The sequence below is a fragment of the Mchenga conophoros genome, linkage group LG20, assembly GCF_057382185.1.
Source record: "Mchenga conophoros isolate Kocher_MC1m ecotype Shallow Benthic linkage group LG20, M_conophoros_male_GT1.1, whole genome shotgun sequence".
NCBI lineage: Eukaryota > Metazoa > Chordata > Actinopteri > Cichliformes > Cichlidae > Mchenga > Mchenga conophoros.
In genome coordinates this window covers 1,085,198-1,099,942 of record NC_140545.1, presented here as the reverse complement: position 1 = coordinate 1,099,942, position 14,745 = coordinate 1,085,198, and the positions used below count along the sequence as shown (strand labels likewise).

The window sequence follows — 14,745 nt, the reverse complement described above, 5'->3', positions numbered from 1 at the left end:
CAGATGCACAGGCGAATGACTGGAAACAGTTGCATGTTTTCTCTAAAATCTCTACCATGTCAGTTCTATCTGATTCTGCCTCCCCTTCAGCTTGGCAGACCACTTTGTTTCCAATATGAGGACATTTTTTGACCAGTGTCTGACTGCCACTGATAAAAAAAAGACATAAATAATTTTCTTTGGCTGTTCTCCCTGCTTCCAATAGCTGTATGGAAAATATGTTGAATATGGTGCTCTGCAGTTATTACATGTCATCGATGACAAACATCCGACAGACGAGCTGCTCTTTCCATTTCATTACCTGCACATATAAGTCTGTTAATTATACAGTAATGGTTCTTTTCACCCGGTGATCCAGCTGCAATATAAAAATAAGAACACTAACAACCTGAACTGGTTACCTAACTTAGTAATTTCCATTATTATATATTATTTTGCTATGAATTATATCGTACGTAATACATTGTTTGAAAAGTGTCTTCACTTAATTATTTAAACAGATTTTAGTGACATCAATATGTTGACATATTTTATGTGAGTAGGAAGAAAATGAACTTGTATGAACTCATCCCACCAGGATTAGATTAAGCACCACAGGCAGCTAAGGATAGAAACTGTCTGTTAGCCCCCAGGCCATTCACTGAAATTTAGAAGTAGTAACTTAGCAACGAATAAATAATAAACGTGTCAATATATTATCAGACAATTATTTTTATTTTATGTTTTTTACCCATCTCTTTCTACACCAGGCCTAAACTGGTACATACAGTGGGGCAAAAAAGTATTTAGTCAGCCACCGATTATGCAAGTTCCCCCACCTAAAATGATGACAGAGGTCAGTAATTTGCACCAGAGGTACACTTCAACTGTGAGAGACAGAATGTGGGAAAAAAAATCCATGAATCCACATGGTAGGATTTGTAAAGAATTTATTCGTAAATCAGGGTGGAAAATAAGTATTTGGTCACCTCAAACAAGGAAAATCTCTGGCTCTCACAGACCTGTAACGTCTTCTGTAAGAAGCTTTTCTGTCCCCCACTCGTTACCTGTATGAATGGCACCTGTTTGAACTCATCATCTGTATAAAAGACACCTGTCCACAGCCTCAAACAGTCAGACTCCAAACTCCGCCATGGCCAAGACCAAAGAGCTTTCGAAGGACACCAGGAAAAGTATTGTAGACCTGCACCAGACTGGGAAGAGTGAATCTACAATAGGCAAGCAGCTTGGTGTGAAAAAAATCAACTGTGGGAGCAATCATCAGAAAATGGAAGACATACAAGACCACTGATAATCTCCCTCGATCTGGGGCTCCACGCAAGATCTCATCCCGTGGGGTCAAAATGATGATGAGAACGGTGAGCAAAGATCCCAGAACCACACGGGGGGACCTGGTGAATGACCTGCAGAGAGCTGGGACCAAAGTAACAAAGGTCACCATCAGTAACACACTACAACGACAGGGAATCAAATCCCGCAGTGCCAGACGTGTTCCGCTGCTGAAGCCAGTGCATGTCCAGGCCCGTCTGAAGTTTGCCAGAGAGCACATGGATGATACAGCAGAGGATTGGGAGAATGTCATGTGGTCAGATGAAACCAAAGTAGAACTTTTTGGTATAAACTCAACTCGTCGTGTTTGGAGGAAGAAGAATACTGAGTTGCATCCCAAGAACACCATACCTACTGTGAAGCATGGGGGTGGAAACATCATGCTATGGGGCTGTTTTTCTGCCAAGGGGACAGGACGACTGATCCGTGTTAAGGACAGAATGAATGGGGCCATGTATCGTGAGATTTTGAGCCAAAACCTCCTTCCATCAGTGAGAACTTTGAAGATGAAACGAGGCTGGGTCTTCCAACATGACAATGATCCAAAACACACCGCCCGGGCAACAAAGGAGTGGCTCCGTAAGAAGCATTTGAAAGTCCTGGAGTGGCCTAGCCAGTCTCCAGACCTCAACCCAATAGAAGATCTGTGGCGGGAGTTGAAAGTCCGTGTTGCTCGGCGACAGCCCCAAAACATCACTGCTCTCGAGAAGATCTGCATGGAGGAATGGGCCAAAATACCAGCTACTGTGTGTGCAAACCTGGTAAAGACCTATAGTAAACGTTTGACCTCTGTTATTGCCAACAAAGATTATGTTACAAAGTATTGAGTTGTATTTTTGTTATTGACCAAATACTTATTTTCCACCCTGATTTACGAATAAATTCTTTACAAATCCTACCATGTGGATTCATGGATTTTTTTTTCACATTCTGTCTCTCACAGTTGAAGTGTACCTCTGGTGCAAATTACTGACCTCTGTCATCATTTTAAGTGGGGGAACTTGCACAATCGGTGGCTGACTAAATACTTTTTTGCCCCACTGTACTCTTTCTGGGTTTACAGGAAGTGTTTGCCTCAGTGATTGCTGATAGGAAATGGCCCAACACTATCGTGGCTGTTGCTGAAATCTTGAGTAAATCTTGTTATCTGTTGTGATTACAACAATAAACTGATGAAACATGCTTTTAAACTTAATGGCTGCGGAGACATACTTCCTTTGTTTACTTGCTTTTCCCCATACTTCATGTGTGCATAACAAAGCTTTTGATCAGCCTAAGGTGTTAAGAATAGGAATTAATGCAAACAACACAAAATTCATGTCATCACAAACATGTTTTAAGAACTGTTGAATTTATGAGTTTCAGCAAGTTTTTTTTCATCTTTTTCAAAATTATTTTTTGAAAGCACAGCGAGCTGAAAGAGAGGAAGGAATGTGCTTACACACCACTCTTTATCATTAGTTATTATTCACCTCTGGCTCTCTTCCACAGTGCATTCTTTCTCTTGTCTTCCTCCCATCACTCCCAACGGTCTTGGCAGATGGCTGACCCTCCCCGAACATGATTCTGGTGGTTCTTCCTGTTAGAAAGGAGTTTTTCCTTCCCACTGTCACCAAGTGTTCCATCAAAGGGGATCATTTGAATGTTGGGGTTTTGTCTCTGTCATTGTAGTGTCTTTACCTTACAATATAAAGTGCCTTGAGGCAACTCCCGATTTGATTTAAGACTGAATTGAAAGTTTGCGCTGAACATACATTTTGAGTAATGTAATTAATACCCATTTCTAATCACCAACCAGTTAATTTTTTTTATCTTTATCTGGGACTTTATTGTATATTTCACTTTCCACATTGAAGGTAGGCTGCCGTTATGCAGAATGCGATACATTTCAAACAAAAAACAGCAAATAAATATACAAAGCCAAAATAAACTTAAAAACATTACAATTTTATTAAAAAATAGTAGCCTAATTCCGTTTGTGGGAAACTGATGTCTCCGTTTACAGGCAAATAATAAAAAAAAAACGTCCCCATTGAGCAGTCTCAACCCCCCCTTCTGCCACCCTCTGCATTATTGAAAGGGGCGGTCTGGAAAGAGTCTAAGCGGATCCTGCAGTGTGTGTGTGTGTGTGTGTGTGTGTGTGTGGTAGAGAGAGAGAGAGGCTACCGTGACAGCGTCTCTTGATGCTGAAGCGCTGTCGCAGTGGGCTGAACCGCTGTTTCTTCTTTGTTCCGTCAGGGTAACCATCTGAGTATTTTACGGAGATAAACAGAAGAAAGTGTCATTCAGTCGCAATGGGGAAGGTGGAGGGAGGAATGAAATGCGTGAAGTACCTGCTGTTCGTGTTCAACTTCACATTCTGGGTAAGTGGATGTTTTCGGTTCCGGTGCTGATGAGATGCAAGTTGCGCGTAAATAAACGACGAGCAAGTGCAGCAGTGCGGAATAGCAACTCTCACTCCGCGCGGCAGACTTTCGCGTCCACGTGGTGTTTTAGCGGTGATGCAAAGGCGCTTTGCGGTTTTCACCCACGAATATCTGCTTTGTTTAGTTGCTTTCCAGCACGGGTTTGGGCTGTTCTGCGTGGCGCTGAAAGGGTGACAGGTTTTTTAGTTTTGGCTCTCCGGTCTCAAATCAGATTTTCCACAGAGGAAAATCCCGCCCCCCTTCTTCTTCCCGGGGAAGCGTGTTTTTGAAAGGAAGACTGAATGAAAAGGCAGAGAGGGACACAGATTGAGACACAGCAGCGTGGAAAACAAGCTGAGCTCTTTGCGCTCTGTGCTGTATTTCCTCATTAACACAAACTGTCAACTGACTTGTAATCAAGAAAAGCTCTGCTCGCACTTCTGTTTTCTTTACAAGCAGCACTCAGAGATAAACTCATGCTACTCCAGACAGTCAGGTGGCTGCCAACGATGGATATACGTCGGTGTGTTATTTTGTCTTGTGCACATGCTTTCCACACGTGAATAAACCTCACAGGTTTGGCTATTCATTCCTTACAGATTCTTTGTGTGACCGTGAGTGTTGGGCTGCACTTTGCCTTTATTTATGCCGCTGTTCACACTCACCACTCATGGACAAGTTTCTTTGTGTGTGTGTGTATCTTTGCGTGTGTGAAAGAGACTTTTCCAACAAGCATCTGTGGAGTGGATCAGCGCCCTGTGAAAGGATCTATTGTGACAGTGGGACAATGGCATAATTTCAGGCTGCTGCTCGAGCCCTGGCTGCTCCTGCTCGGCTAAGCAGCAAAGCTTGCATGAGTCCCACTTCTCCTACGATTGACTGGTCCCACCATTGGCAAACTCCACTATCCCTGGCTTGATGGCACCTGTGAGTGGACACTTGCATGCCGAGGGGTAAAAATGAGAGATATGACAGGGTGAGAAAGAGTTAGCCATCCGATAGGCAAGAGTTAAAGATTTAGAGATGGAGGATGTACAGTGAGGCAGACAGTGAATGTGACAGAAGAGAAAAGGGTCACTGGGAGATTGCGAGGGATAGTGTGTGCGTGCTCACATGGTGTAAGAGGGACAGTTGGCTTGAATTTGACCCAGATAAAGACAGAAAACAGATCAGTATGAGCGTGTTGGAGTGCTCTGTGGATGAATGCCGACTGCTTGTGTTACAAATGAAAAAATGAAAACAGAAACTATTCTTCATTTGCAGTTTTTAGTCTGCTTGATTACCCACCACTCATAATCGTTGCACGCCAATTCCCGCTGGGCCGCAGTCCTCTCTGTTGTTTATGGAGTGAGTGATGAAGAGAAGGGAATGATGAAAGCAAATAGGATTTCTTTGAAATCCCCTCCTGAGCCCCAGTTGACGGTTGAACACTAATACTCTGACTGTAGACCGTTAAACAGAAAATAAATCGTTTTTTTACCTCAAGTATATAAAGAGTGATATTACTGTAGTTATACACATGAAACACACACAGACACACACTCCAGCTCCCACCATTCGGGTGAGATGAGATTCCCGCAGAACCCTGTTAAAGAAAAGGCCACTGATTAAACGCAGGCCAAGCTATTGTGTATATTTCACCATATTTCTTCTGTAAACAGACCATCAGTACCTCGCTGCCTTGTCTGCTCTGTGTTCTTTGCCCTATTTAGTAAAAAATTAAGCCAGCAAGGTAAACAGAAGGCTACAAGGCAAACACTGTCTCAGAGTGTTGTGCACAAAAGGTGCAGTAGGAAACTTTAGTTTACCGGTTATCAGTCCAACAGAAAATAATGTCCTTGTTCTTGTGCAGAGATTATCATCTTAAAAAGGTCACACATGTGCTTGTAATCTTTTCTTCCACAGTTTCTCAATTTGTTACAAATGATACCATTTATCTGATGCAGTCAAACTGCAACGTTGTTACTTATGAGTCAGCTATAGTGACACTGGGTATCACATTGAGGGAAAGTTTTGTTCTCCTCTTTTTACATCTAAAGAGCATCCGATGCAATTTCTAAATAGAGTAGGATCTAAGTATGCGCCAGCTGCTTTTTCACGGATCAAACATATCAAACATTTTAATCTGCATTCTGTAAATCGTGGTATAAATTAATACAAAAACATATTTTTCCCACAATCAATTAGAAAGGAAGATTTACTTTCTTTCTAATTGAAAATGAAAGCGCCTGCTGGGGAGAGTACCAAGTCTTTCACAGAAATGAAATGACCTTATCCAAAGCAAATGAAAGCCACAAGACTCATAAAGTCAAGGTGTAACAGTACAAAGAGAACTGAAACAGAACTGAAAAACCCTGCATGAATACAGTATTTAATGCAACCAAACCAACCAACTAAAAGACAAACAAAACAGAGCACTGGGGTCATGTAGGACTTTTAACACGCATGCAGCAGAACAGGGTAAGAGTACGCTAAAGGGACATCACTTCAGGAAACATTCAAATGTCAGCTGGGATAGTTTGCAACTCTTCAAGCCACCCTATTCTCAAACTGCTGAATTAAGAAAATTGATGGATGGATGGAAAGTAAGTGGCTTATGAACCTAAAGGACACGAGATCAAGAAAAACTGGTATCCCATGTTGACACGTTGAGTAATTAATTCCCTTGTAAATGTCAGACTCCACTGGCTCCAGCTCACATAATTCTTGTATGGCATCATGTTATTTGACATTTTTTGTTTGCTTTCCTGCTGCCACTTCAGCTGGAGCAGGTTACTCATACTTTGACCGCTGTCTGGATACATTTAGAAGACATTGTTTTGAAGATTTCTGGTAAAAAGCCTAAAAAAACACTTTTTGTAGATGTGTTTCACTCCACCAGCCCCGCCTGTGGCTGAGTACAATAGCATTTACTCCACCCATAATTATGTCGCTCCTATTTACACTTTGCTGCTGCCCATCATTTTTAAAGTGCCCTTGCTTCTGTTTTTTCCTGAACATGTACCAGACAAAAGACTATTTTAAAAAAAGCTTAACCAATTACTGCTGGATTTGAATTGTTTGAAAGGGATTTTTCTTGTTACTTTTATAAACTATTTTTGGTTTAATATACAGTAAAGCTCTTTTTTTGTCTGAACTAGAAAGTGGATAATGCCACAGACTGTCTGACCAAGACCACAGCCCTGTGTCAGCTCAGCCCCTGTTTTCATGGAAATTCCCCTCACAAAAACACTATGTAACGGCACTTTTAAAAAGCAGGCCTTAAACTGTAAAAGAACCTCAATAAAGCTCCAATACCAAGATTTCCATCCATTCCTGCAAATATCCAGACATAAAAGGCATTGGTACTGAAGGGGGGACACAGGGAAAAACTGGTGTTTTGGAGACTTAGGCTATACAGAACACACCCGAGAGATTTTAATACTCTGAACAAAATGTGTCCGTAGTCTGTGCATGCAAGCAGAGGAGTCTTCTAATGACTTACTCCCTCCTTTTCTCTCTCCCATCCCTATTCCAGTCTCTCTTTCATTGTGTCTGTCAGTTTCCATCCTATTGTGCACTAATGCATATAGTCACAGGGAGACAGTGGGTCTTTGTCCTTTGGTGAGATTGGGAGGGCGAGGCTGCGATGAGGTGGGGTTAAAGAAGGGGGGCTACATGGGGATAATCAGGGGGTGGTAGCAGAAAACAAGGGAGGGGTGTGGCAGGGGAGTTGGGGGGTAAACCAGGGGGATATGAAAGCAGAGAGGGTATTAATGGGACCTTTGGGATATTCCGGCTCATGATGGGAATGCATTTAGCGTGGCAGCTACTGACTGCAGTGTTTTGAAATGTGATTTGGAAAAAGGCTTTTAAATGCAATCACAGCAGTAATGAGCACAAACCTCGTTCAACCTCAGAACCACCTGCTCTTCAAAACAGCCGCAGCACGATCTACAGCAGCCCGAGACGGCCTTGCTCTTCCAACAGCACTGTGTGCATATCCACAGGAAGCAGTAACCGCTTCACATTTTGCACCAACACCATCGCACCAGGTGTTCTGACAAATACCACCGTTAAATAGATCCAGAGCCCCTCTCCACGCTAATCCAGCCTGGTTCAGGAAGTCTGCAGATCCTTTACTTCGCTGTGCTTTATCACTTTGGACCTGCTAATCCTGAAACCCCAAGAGCTCAGCTGTCCCATACATCACCACGCATCACACTAAATCCTCGATTCGGGGGGAAACCGGCTTCCCAGCACCTGTCCCATTCCGATGCTTTACAGCTGAGCTGCTGGCTTCACTTTAAACCAACACTGTAAAATACAACCTGTGGAAAGAAAGAGGCACAGGAGTCAGCAGAATAAGGGGGAAGATTAGATATACAAAGCAAAGAAATGGAAAAAAGAGAGAGCAAAGTAAACAAAAGCAGCATTAAGATGGAAAAGTTTGTTTTTGTCTGAATTTGGCAGCAGAGCTTCTTTCTCCAAATAAATTCACCTAACAGAGCTTGAGGACACATAAACAGACACACAAACATCGGTCTACCTAAATTCTAGAACTAGGATGCCAAGAAACCATGTGACTCCTAAATACTCACAATTTAGACAAGTCGTTTTATTTCTCCGTGCACACAAACACACACACACGTATCGGTGCTGTTGTTTTGAAGCTCAACATGAAGGTTTTTAGACTGGATTATCCTCAGGGGGCCGAGCGATCATTAAAACCTCTCTATACTGATCTGTAAGTGGAGCATCCACAGTGACCCCTGCTACTCACATCTCTGTAAAAAGGGGAAAATACATCCAGTTGAAGGTCTTTGCAGCACTTATGGAACACGTTCTTGCTGTGTAACGCTCCCTGAAAGTAAGAGGCTTGAGTATGATTTTGTTTAATGCATAGTAACAGAGGTTTAGATGAAGGAAAATATGAGCGACATGTAACCACATTTCCAAACAAACAGGAGAGCCTGTTTAAGCTCAAGGTGCCACAGTGCTGCACACAGCCAAGCTGGTCATTTTCTCCCCACTGGGAAGCCAGTGGTCGTTAAAGGGTGTTTCCGTGTTACGTAAGATGGCTTTGCTCTGCTCCAGGGCTAAAATGCTCAGATGATCCACCCTTAATGTGGACAGACATTTTCACACAAAAGTGTGACACGTTCGCCTGTCTGCTCCTTTAAACTGAATCTATAAAGAGGGTGAAGGGATTGTTGTGTCTTTCAGGAACACCAGCAGGAGGAAGGAGAGAGCCGGTTTGCAAATGGAAAAAAAAAGTGCTGGGAAAAAGCAGCGCTTTTGTGATCCTGGCTTAAAACAGTGACCGAGATCAAGAGAAAAGATAGTATTTGTATGAAAAACATAGTTCAGTGTAAAATATATCCAGGAGTCTGCTTATTTTTGCAACTCAGTGCATTAAATGCATCTGGTATTTTTGAGGGTTTGGTTACTATTAAAGCAGCACATCATTGTCAGCTATTTTTTATCATTTATTTATATAGAGAGTATGTCTCCTCTCGTTCTTTCTCCACCCAGCTGATGGGCTCCTTCGTTCTGGCGGTGGGACTGTGGCTCCGTTTCGACCCAGAAACTGTTTCTCTGCTCAGCAGCGATAAGGCACCAGATACCTTCTTCATTGGTGAGCACCACAGCGCACCTTCGCTCATCTTTACAGCCAAGTCTGGCACGTTATAATTGTGTAACAATACGCCGAACCACATCCAGCACAATGCTGTTGATTTAACACATGTGTGGGTTAATTCACCGCAGGTTTTGGTAAAAGCTCTGTAAAACGCTTGTTGTCAACTGAATGTGATGAATTGTGTTTTCGTCACCACTGGGAGTTGTTTTTCTAGTAAAGTCCGGTTTGGGTTTTAAAGAAACGCAGCTGGGAAATCACTTTAAATGGGTCAAGGGAAGGTCTGCTGTTTCTGTTAACAATTAAGCTGAACATTAGGAATAGAAATGGCTTGTTTGATAAATGTGCATTAACTAATTAAAGCATCAAAATGTTCTCTCACACTTTTTAAATTAGCAAACTTTCATGCTGGCGATGAGTGGGAATAACAGGAAGTGACTGTGGTGCAGTGTGAATACATTAGTGGACTCGCACGGGTGTGCACCACCTTTTAATCGGTCAATCTGCCCAGATGGAAAGAAAGCGGAGGAGGGGAGAAATATATGGACAATTAAAGAGAGTTACATCATGCAAATGGCAAACCTTTGAAGCAAAAATTGGACATAGCATAATAATAAAGTGCTGAATGTTGAAGGGGGGGAGAGGAGTGGATTTACAAGGGTTTTCATGAGCTGAACACATAGTTTGTGTCATACTGAAGATATTTGTGGTTTCTTTTTAGGAAAAGAGATGCTTCTACTCTTGACTCCAGTCCAGCTAAACTGCTTTGGGGGATAACATGGTGTAATGGTAGACTACCTCTGGGAGAAATATTTGCTTACAGAATCCTGTAACACTGTTAAGGCATTTCAACACTTCTGCGAGAGTGCCTGTGAACTGAAGTCAGACGTCCATTGGAATTGACGGAGTGGGTGGCCCCTGTCGGGTCCTCTGAGCGTCTAGTGCTACACATGGGTTTGACAGCGAGCGCTGTACCCACAGCTGAGCACCCTCAACAGTTGCTAGGGCTTGTTTCCATAGCATCAAACCCACACAAAACTTTCTTTTTAGTTGAAAATTATTTTTAAGATGGAAGATAAAATAAGTTGGGACACAGAGGAAAAAAGGAAAATCTGATTTCCAGTATTTTCTTTCTTTCTTTCTTTCCCAAACAACAGTTTTGTTTAGCTTGTGGCGCAGTGCGAGCAGCAACATCACTTGTCACCAGATGGAAGAAGTTAAAAGCTAATTAGCCATCCTTAACTGACAGCACATTTAACACCTCCTGCTGTCAAAACTCTTTACAGGCAACTAAAGAAAAACCTGCAGGGTTACTGTATTGCACTTTGAGAAACCAGACCTCTCTGTCTCACTCTGACCTGACCCCATATAACATGAGAGCACCCTGCCTTAAACTACCCTCTGTGGAGCTGTTGCCTCACAACAGACCCCACTTGCATGAGATTACATGGAGCGGATCTGTTGAGTTCCTCCCTACAGACCAGCCCATGATGCACTGTGTGTTTCCTAATGAGACACTGAATGGTTAGCCAAGGGGCATGGCATGAAGCATCCACTCAGACCTCCCTCTAAGTCAGGCTTTTGCTATTAAGGGTATTTACTGAGGACGCCATTAAAGGGCACAACAAGAAGGGCTACTCTTAAAAAGGGATGTGGCCAAGCACCAATTTACACAGCAAACAGTACAATCAGAAATTATAATGCCTCTGTTTGTTTTCCTTGGCACTACGACTAACTCAGATTACAATCCTAGTCCTATGCTGCCCCCTTGTGGTGACTCTGTAACATAACCTAATCACCAAAGGAACAAGATGCGGGGGAAAGCTGAGCGTGTTGACATGAACACAAGAAATCTTTTGTATACCATTCCTGTTCATATTAACAAGAACCTTTTATGTTCCTCCAGGTGTGTACATACTTATTGGTGCCGGCGGTCTGGTGATGCTGGTCGGTTTCTTTGGCTGCTGTGGAGCCGTTAGAGAATCACAGTGCCTGCTGGGTTCAGTGAGTAAAAATGCACACACATCATAAGCAAAACTCCAACTGGAATGCACTTTTGGCATTTTATACTTCCGAGTAGTAAACGCTTAATCCCTTTTTGCAGTTCTTTGCCTGTCTGCTGATCATCTTTGGGTCTGAGGTGGCAGCAGGAGTGTTTGGATTCTTAAACAAAGACAAGGTACGTTCATTGTTTCACTGTTTTTGAAAACTGCAAGCAGTACCAATAGTCCAAATTCACTTTTCTTGTCTTACACAGATAATTGAAGATGTCCAGAACTTCTACGCAAAAACCTACAATGAAAACAGCAACAGCACTTTGATCCTCTCTTACCAGAAAGTGGTACATATAGAAGAAAACAATTATGATCAACTACATATATGAGGAATCATTGCTTTTTTTTAATGCTCCCTATAATAGGCCTTGTCTTCTCATATTTTTCCTCCCATTTTAAGCTGAGCTGTTGTGGAACTATAGAAAACCGATGCCCCGATGCTGAAAAAGACACCCGGGTAAGACCTCGAGCAGCTCTATACAATCAGCAGAAATTAAATTGGTTGATATCAAATGAATGAGTCTGGTGCCTTACAAAACATCTCCTCTGCAGGACTGCGAGACGGGCATCAAAGACTTCTTCAACAGTAAACTCTTCATCGTCGGATACGTGGGCATAGGAATTGCTGGTGTCATGGTGAGCAGGGAGAAGAGAAAAGTCAGGAATGCACATACGTACGTGATGGCGGATAATAAGATGATTTGTGTTTGCTGCTCTACAGATCATTGGGATGATTTTCAGCATGGTGCTCTGCTGTGCCATTCGCAACAGCAGGGAGGTCATCTAAGACGGATCCTTGGCCTCTGCTCTGACCTGCTTCTGTATCCAGCCCGTAAAGACTGTACAGCAATTCGTATTAAATGTCATCTCCTGTCTGTCAACCACCTGGGGAGCCAGGAAGTAGAACATGTTCGAAACAATCCCTTTCCACTGCAGTGCTCATCCCCTCCCTTGTGCAATGATCTTTTGGTTTGTTTTGTTGCTTATTTATTTCCAGTCCAAAGCAAACAACCACAGTCGACCTTTCACAGCATTCTGGGAAGACTTTCACATATCAAATGGGAACAGTACAAATTCTATTGCGGAGCAGACAACCTGTCAAATAGCTTTTCCTAATGGCCACAAATTTTGAACCCACATACTATCACAGCAGTGTGAAAGCTTTTTCACACAGCCTTGACGCTGACCCCTGGGCTGTGGGAAACTTAAGCCTGAGAAAGCAATCTGAGGTGAAAGCTGCTGAGTTTGCTTATCTGTGCGCACAGAAACACACACACAGACACGCAAATACAGCTATGTTGTGCTACGTGAGCCCACGATCTTAAAAAAGATTTCTGCATCTCAGAGACCGTTTTGATTGGTTGGATCGGTGTGGAGCGTTACTCATGCGCGCTGTATTTCGATCCGGCAGGCATCCATCGGGATGCCCCATCACAGTGTGAGCGGACACTCCGTGAACCACTCAAACCACACAGGTTACACTAAATGACCAAAATCCAATGATCTTATTAAAGAACTCGTTCATATTTAGGGAAATCCACCTATTTGGTTTATTTTTAGAGTTAAGTGAACAGATTGAGGCCCAGTAAACGTACATTACAGCCAGTTAGCTTAACTTAAGACAGTCAACATGTCGTCTCGTAGAAGAAGGAAAAATGTGTTCGCACTTTTTTTGTTACCTTTGGAAGGATTCAGTTTTTTTTCCATGTGTTCAGTATTTACTCTCAAACAATTAAGTTTGGATGTAATTTCCTATTTAACAAATATGAAAGCAGCATTCATCCTGTCATGTGGCTCATGGACAGAAAGTGAGTGTATTTCTCAGAACTCTCATATCTTTGCAGAACTAGGTTACTTTGCATGATAATGTTCATATACGAGCATAATATGTTGTCTAATTTAAGTACTACATTCCCAAGCTGGTGTGTGCTGATGAGTTAGGCAGATCACCAAACTCCAAATTCCTCTATTGAGCAGGAATGAGCATGAAGGCTACCTGAAGAGTTACACAAATGTGCTTTTGCAAATCCAAAAGAATATATATTAACTTCATTTAAAAGCATCTTGTGTGGTCCAATGAAAATAATCTGTTATGTAATAAAGCGTCCCATCAGACACTGTATAGAAGACCCAGACCCAGCGGTCATGTTTACAGGCTAAACTATCCAGTCAGCTGAGAACAGGCACAGGTGGTGGTTAAATGTGCTCATCTAAGCCAGGCCTCTGATGTCTTCTCACTTGCGTCAGTTTTCTCTCGGTGCCTTAAAATTACACCACCCTCAAAAAGAAGCAGTAGAATAGTCTCTATATTTGACTCAGTTCATTAACCTCAGCGTGTAGGAGGGAAGGATAGACGACTCAGCCTGGGTTGTTTCCACCTATCCAGCTTAAATCAGGCCATTGCTTATTCTATAGGACGTTTTCCAGCAGGCAGGACAGTAGGATGTAAATATGTTTCTTTTTCTATTGTACATTGTTTGTGCTAAATGTGATAGTTACTATTTAACATGCTGTGTTTAGACAGATGTTGGCAGTAGCTGTACAGTGTAATAGTGGCGAGATTGTTTGTATCCACACAGCTCGAACAGCGTCTGATTGATGTGCCTTTCTTGAAGCTGGTCGGTGAGCTGAACGTAGTGAATAAATGTAGCAACAGCGTGCACGTTTGTAGACTTGGACTGCAGTTAGCTGTCAAATGTATTCGACGAGTAGCAGACGGGGCTCGACTCGCCATTTTATGGCGTGTTTCACAGTGCTGCGTTCAACTCGAGCTCAGCCAAGGAAGCTGACGTGGTGCGAGCAACGACTTTCCTGCCAAATATTTCAAAAGGCTTTTGGTACCAAGGAATCCTGTAACGAGGACTCAAAACAATCATTTTAATGCTGATTAAGTTCCAACAATCAAGCTGCGTCAGACATGCTGGTCAATATTACTATTCTTTGTTTTTTCCATTGCATTGTAATGTGGCACAAGCGATGACAACAAGTGAGACTTGATAACCACTTCAGGGTGCCAGGAGGCAGTGTTTACTCTGAAGACTGAAGCAACACAGGACTATCACCAGACTGTCACTTCAGAGGCACAGTTTACTGCTACCAAAGCCACCAATCTGTTGCTGTCTTCCTCATTTCTATTTGTTAGAGCAAATCTGGAGATGTAACACACTGTGCACCTCAAAAACTCTGTACACAGTCAAGCCTTTCATAGATGATTGTGTGTTAATTTATTTTGATACCATTCCAGGCCTCTCAGGAATATAGGTGTTTGAAGTTTAATAAAGCTTTTTGAAGGTTTTGTAGAGCTTCACGTGTCTGTCCTTCCATTATTGCATCACAGACA

The 14,745-nt window shown here is 42.6% G+C and overlaps 1 protein-coding gene across 1 annotated transcript; it reads left to right on the top strand.

Annotated features, from left to right (window-relative positions):
• Nucleotides 1-3,469: 3,469 nt before the first annotated feature.
• Nucleotides 3,470-14,700, top strand: LOC146549971 (CD9 antigen-like). Its single transcript, XM_085259350.1, has 8 exons — nt 3,470-3,692; nt 9,249-9,351; nt 11,258-11,355; nt 11,456-11,530; nt 11,609-11,692; nt 11,806-11,862; nt 11,958-12,041; nt 12,127-14,700. Exons 1-8 carry the CDS (start codon nt 3,624-3,626, stop codon nt 12,190-12,192), a joined length of 636 nt encoding a protein of 211 aa, XP_085115476.1. The 5' UTR covers nt 3,470-3,623; the 3' UTR covers nt 12,193-14,700.
• Nucleotides 14,701-14,745: the final 45 nt, after the last annotated feature.

What these genes read in the sequence shown, in the direction of transcription:
- LOC146549971 (XM_085259350.1), top strand. Translation starts at nt 3,624, where the DNA reads ATGGGGAAGGTGGAGGGAGGAATGAAATGCGTGAAGTACCTGCTGTTC. An exon ending in ACCAGATACCTTCTTCATTG is followed by an intron (nt 9,352 to 11,257) that starts GTGAGCACCACA and finishes ATGTTCCTCCAG; the next exon opens with GTGTGTACATACTTATTGGT. An exon ending in GATTCTTAAACAAAGACAAG is followed by an intron (nt 11,531 to 11,608) that starts GTACGTTCATTG and finishes TGTCTTACACAG; the next exon opens with ATAATTGAAGATGTCCAGAA.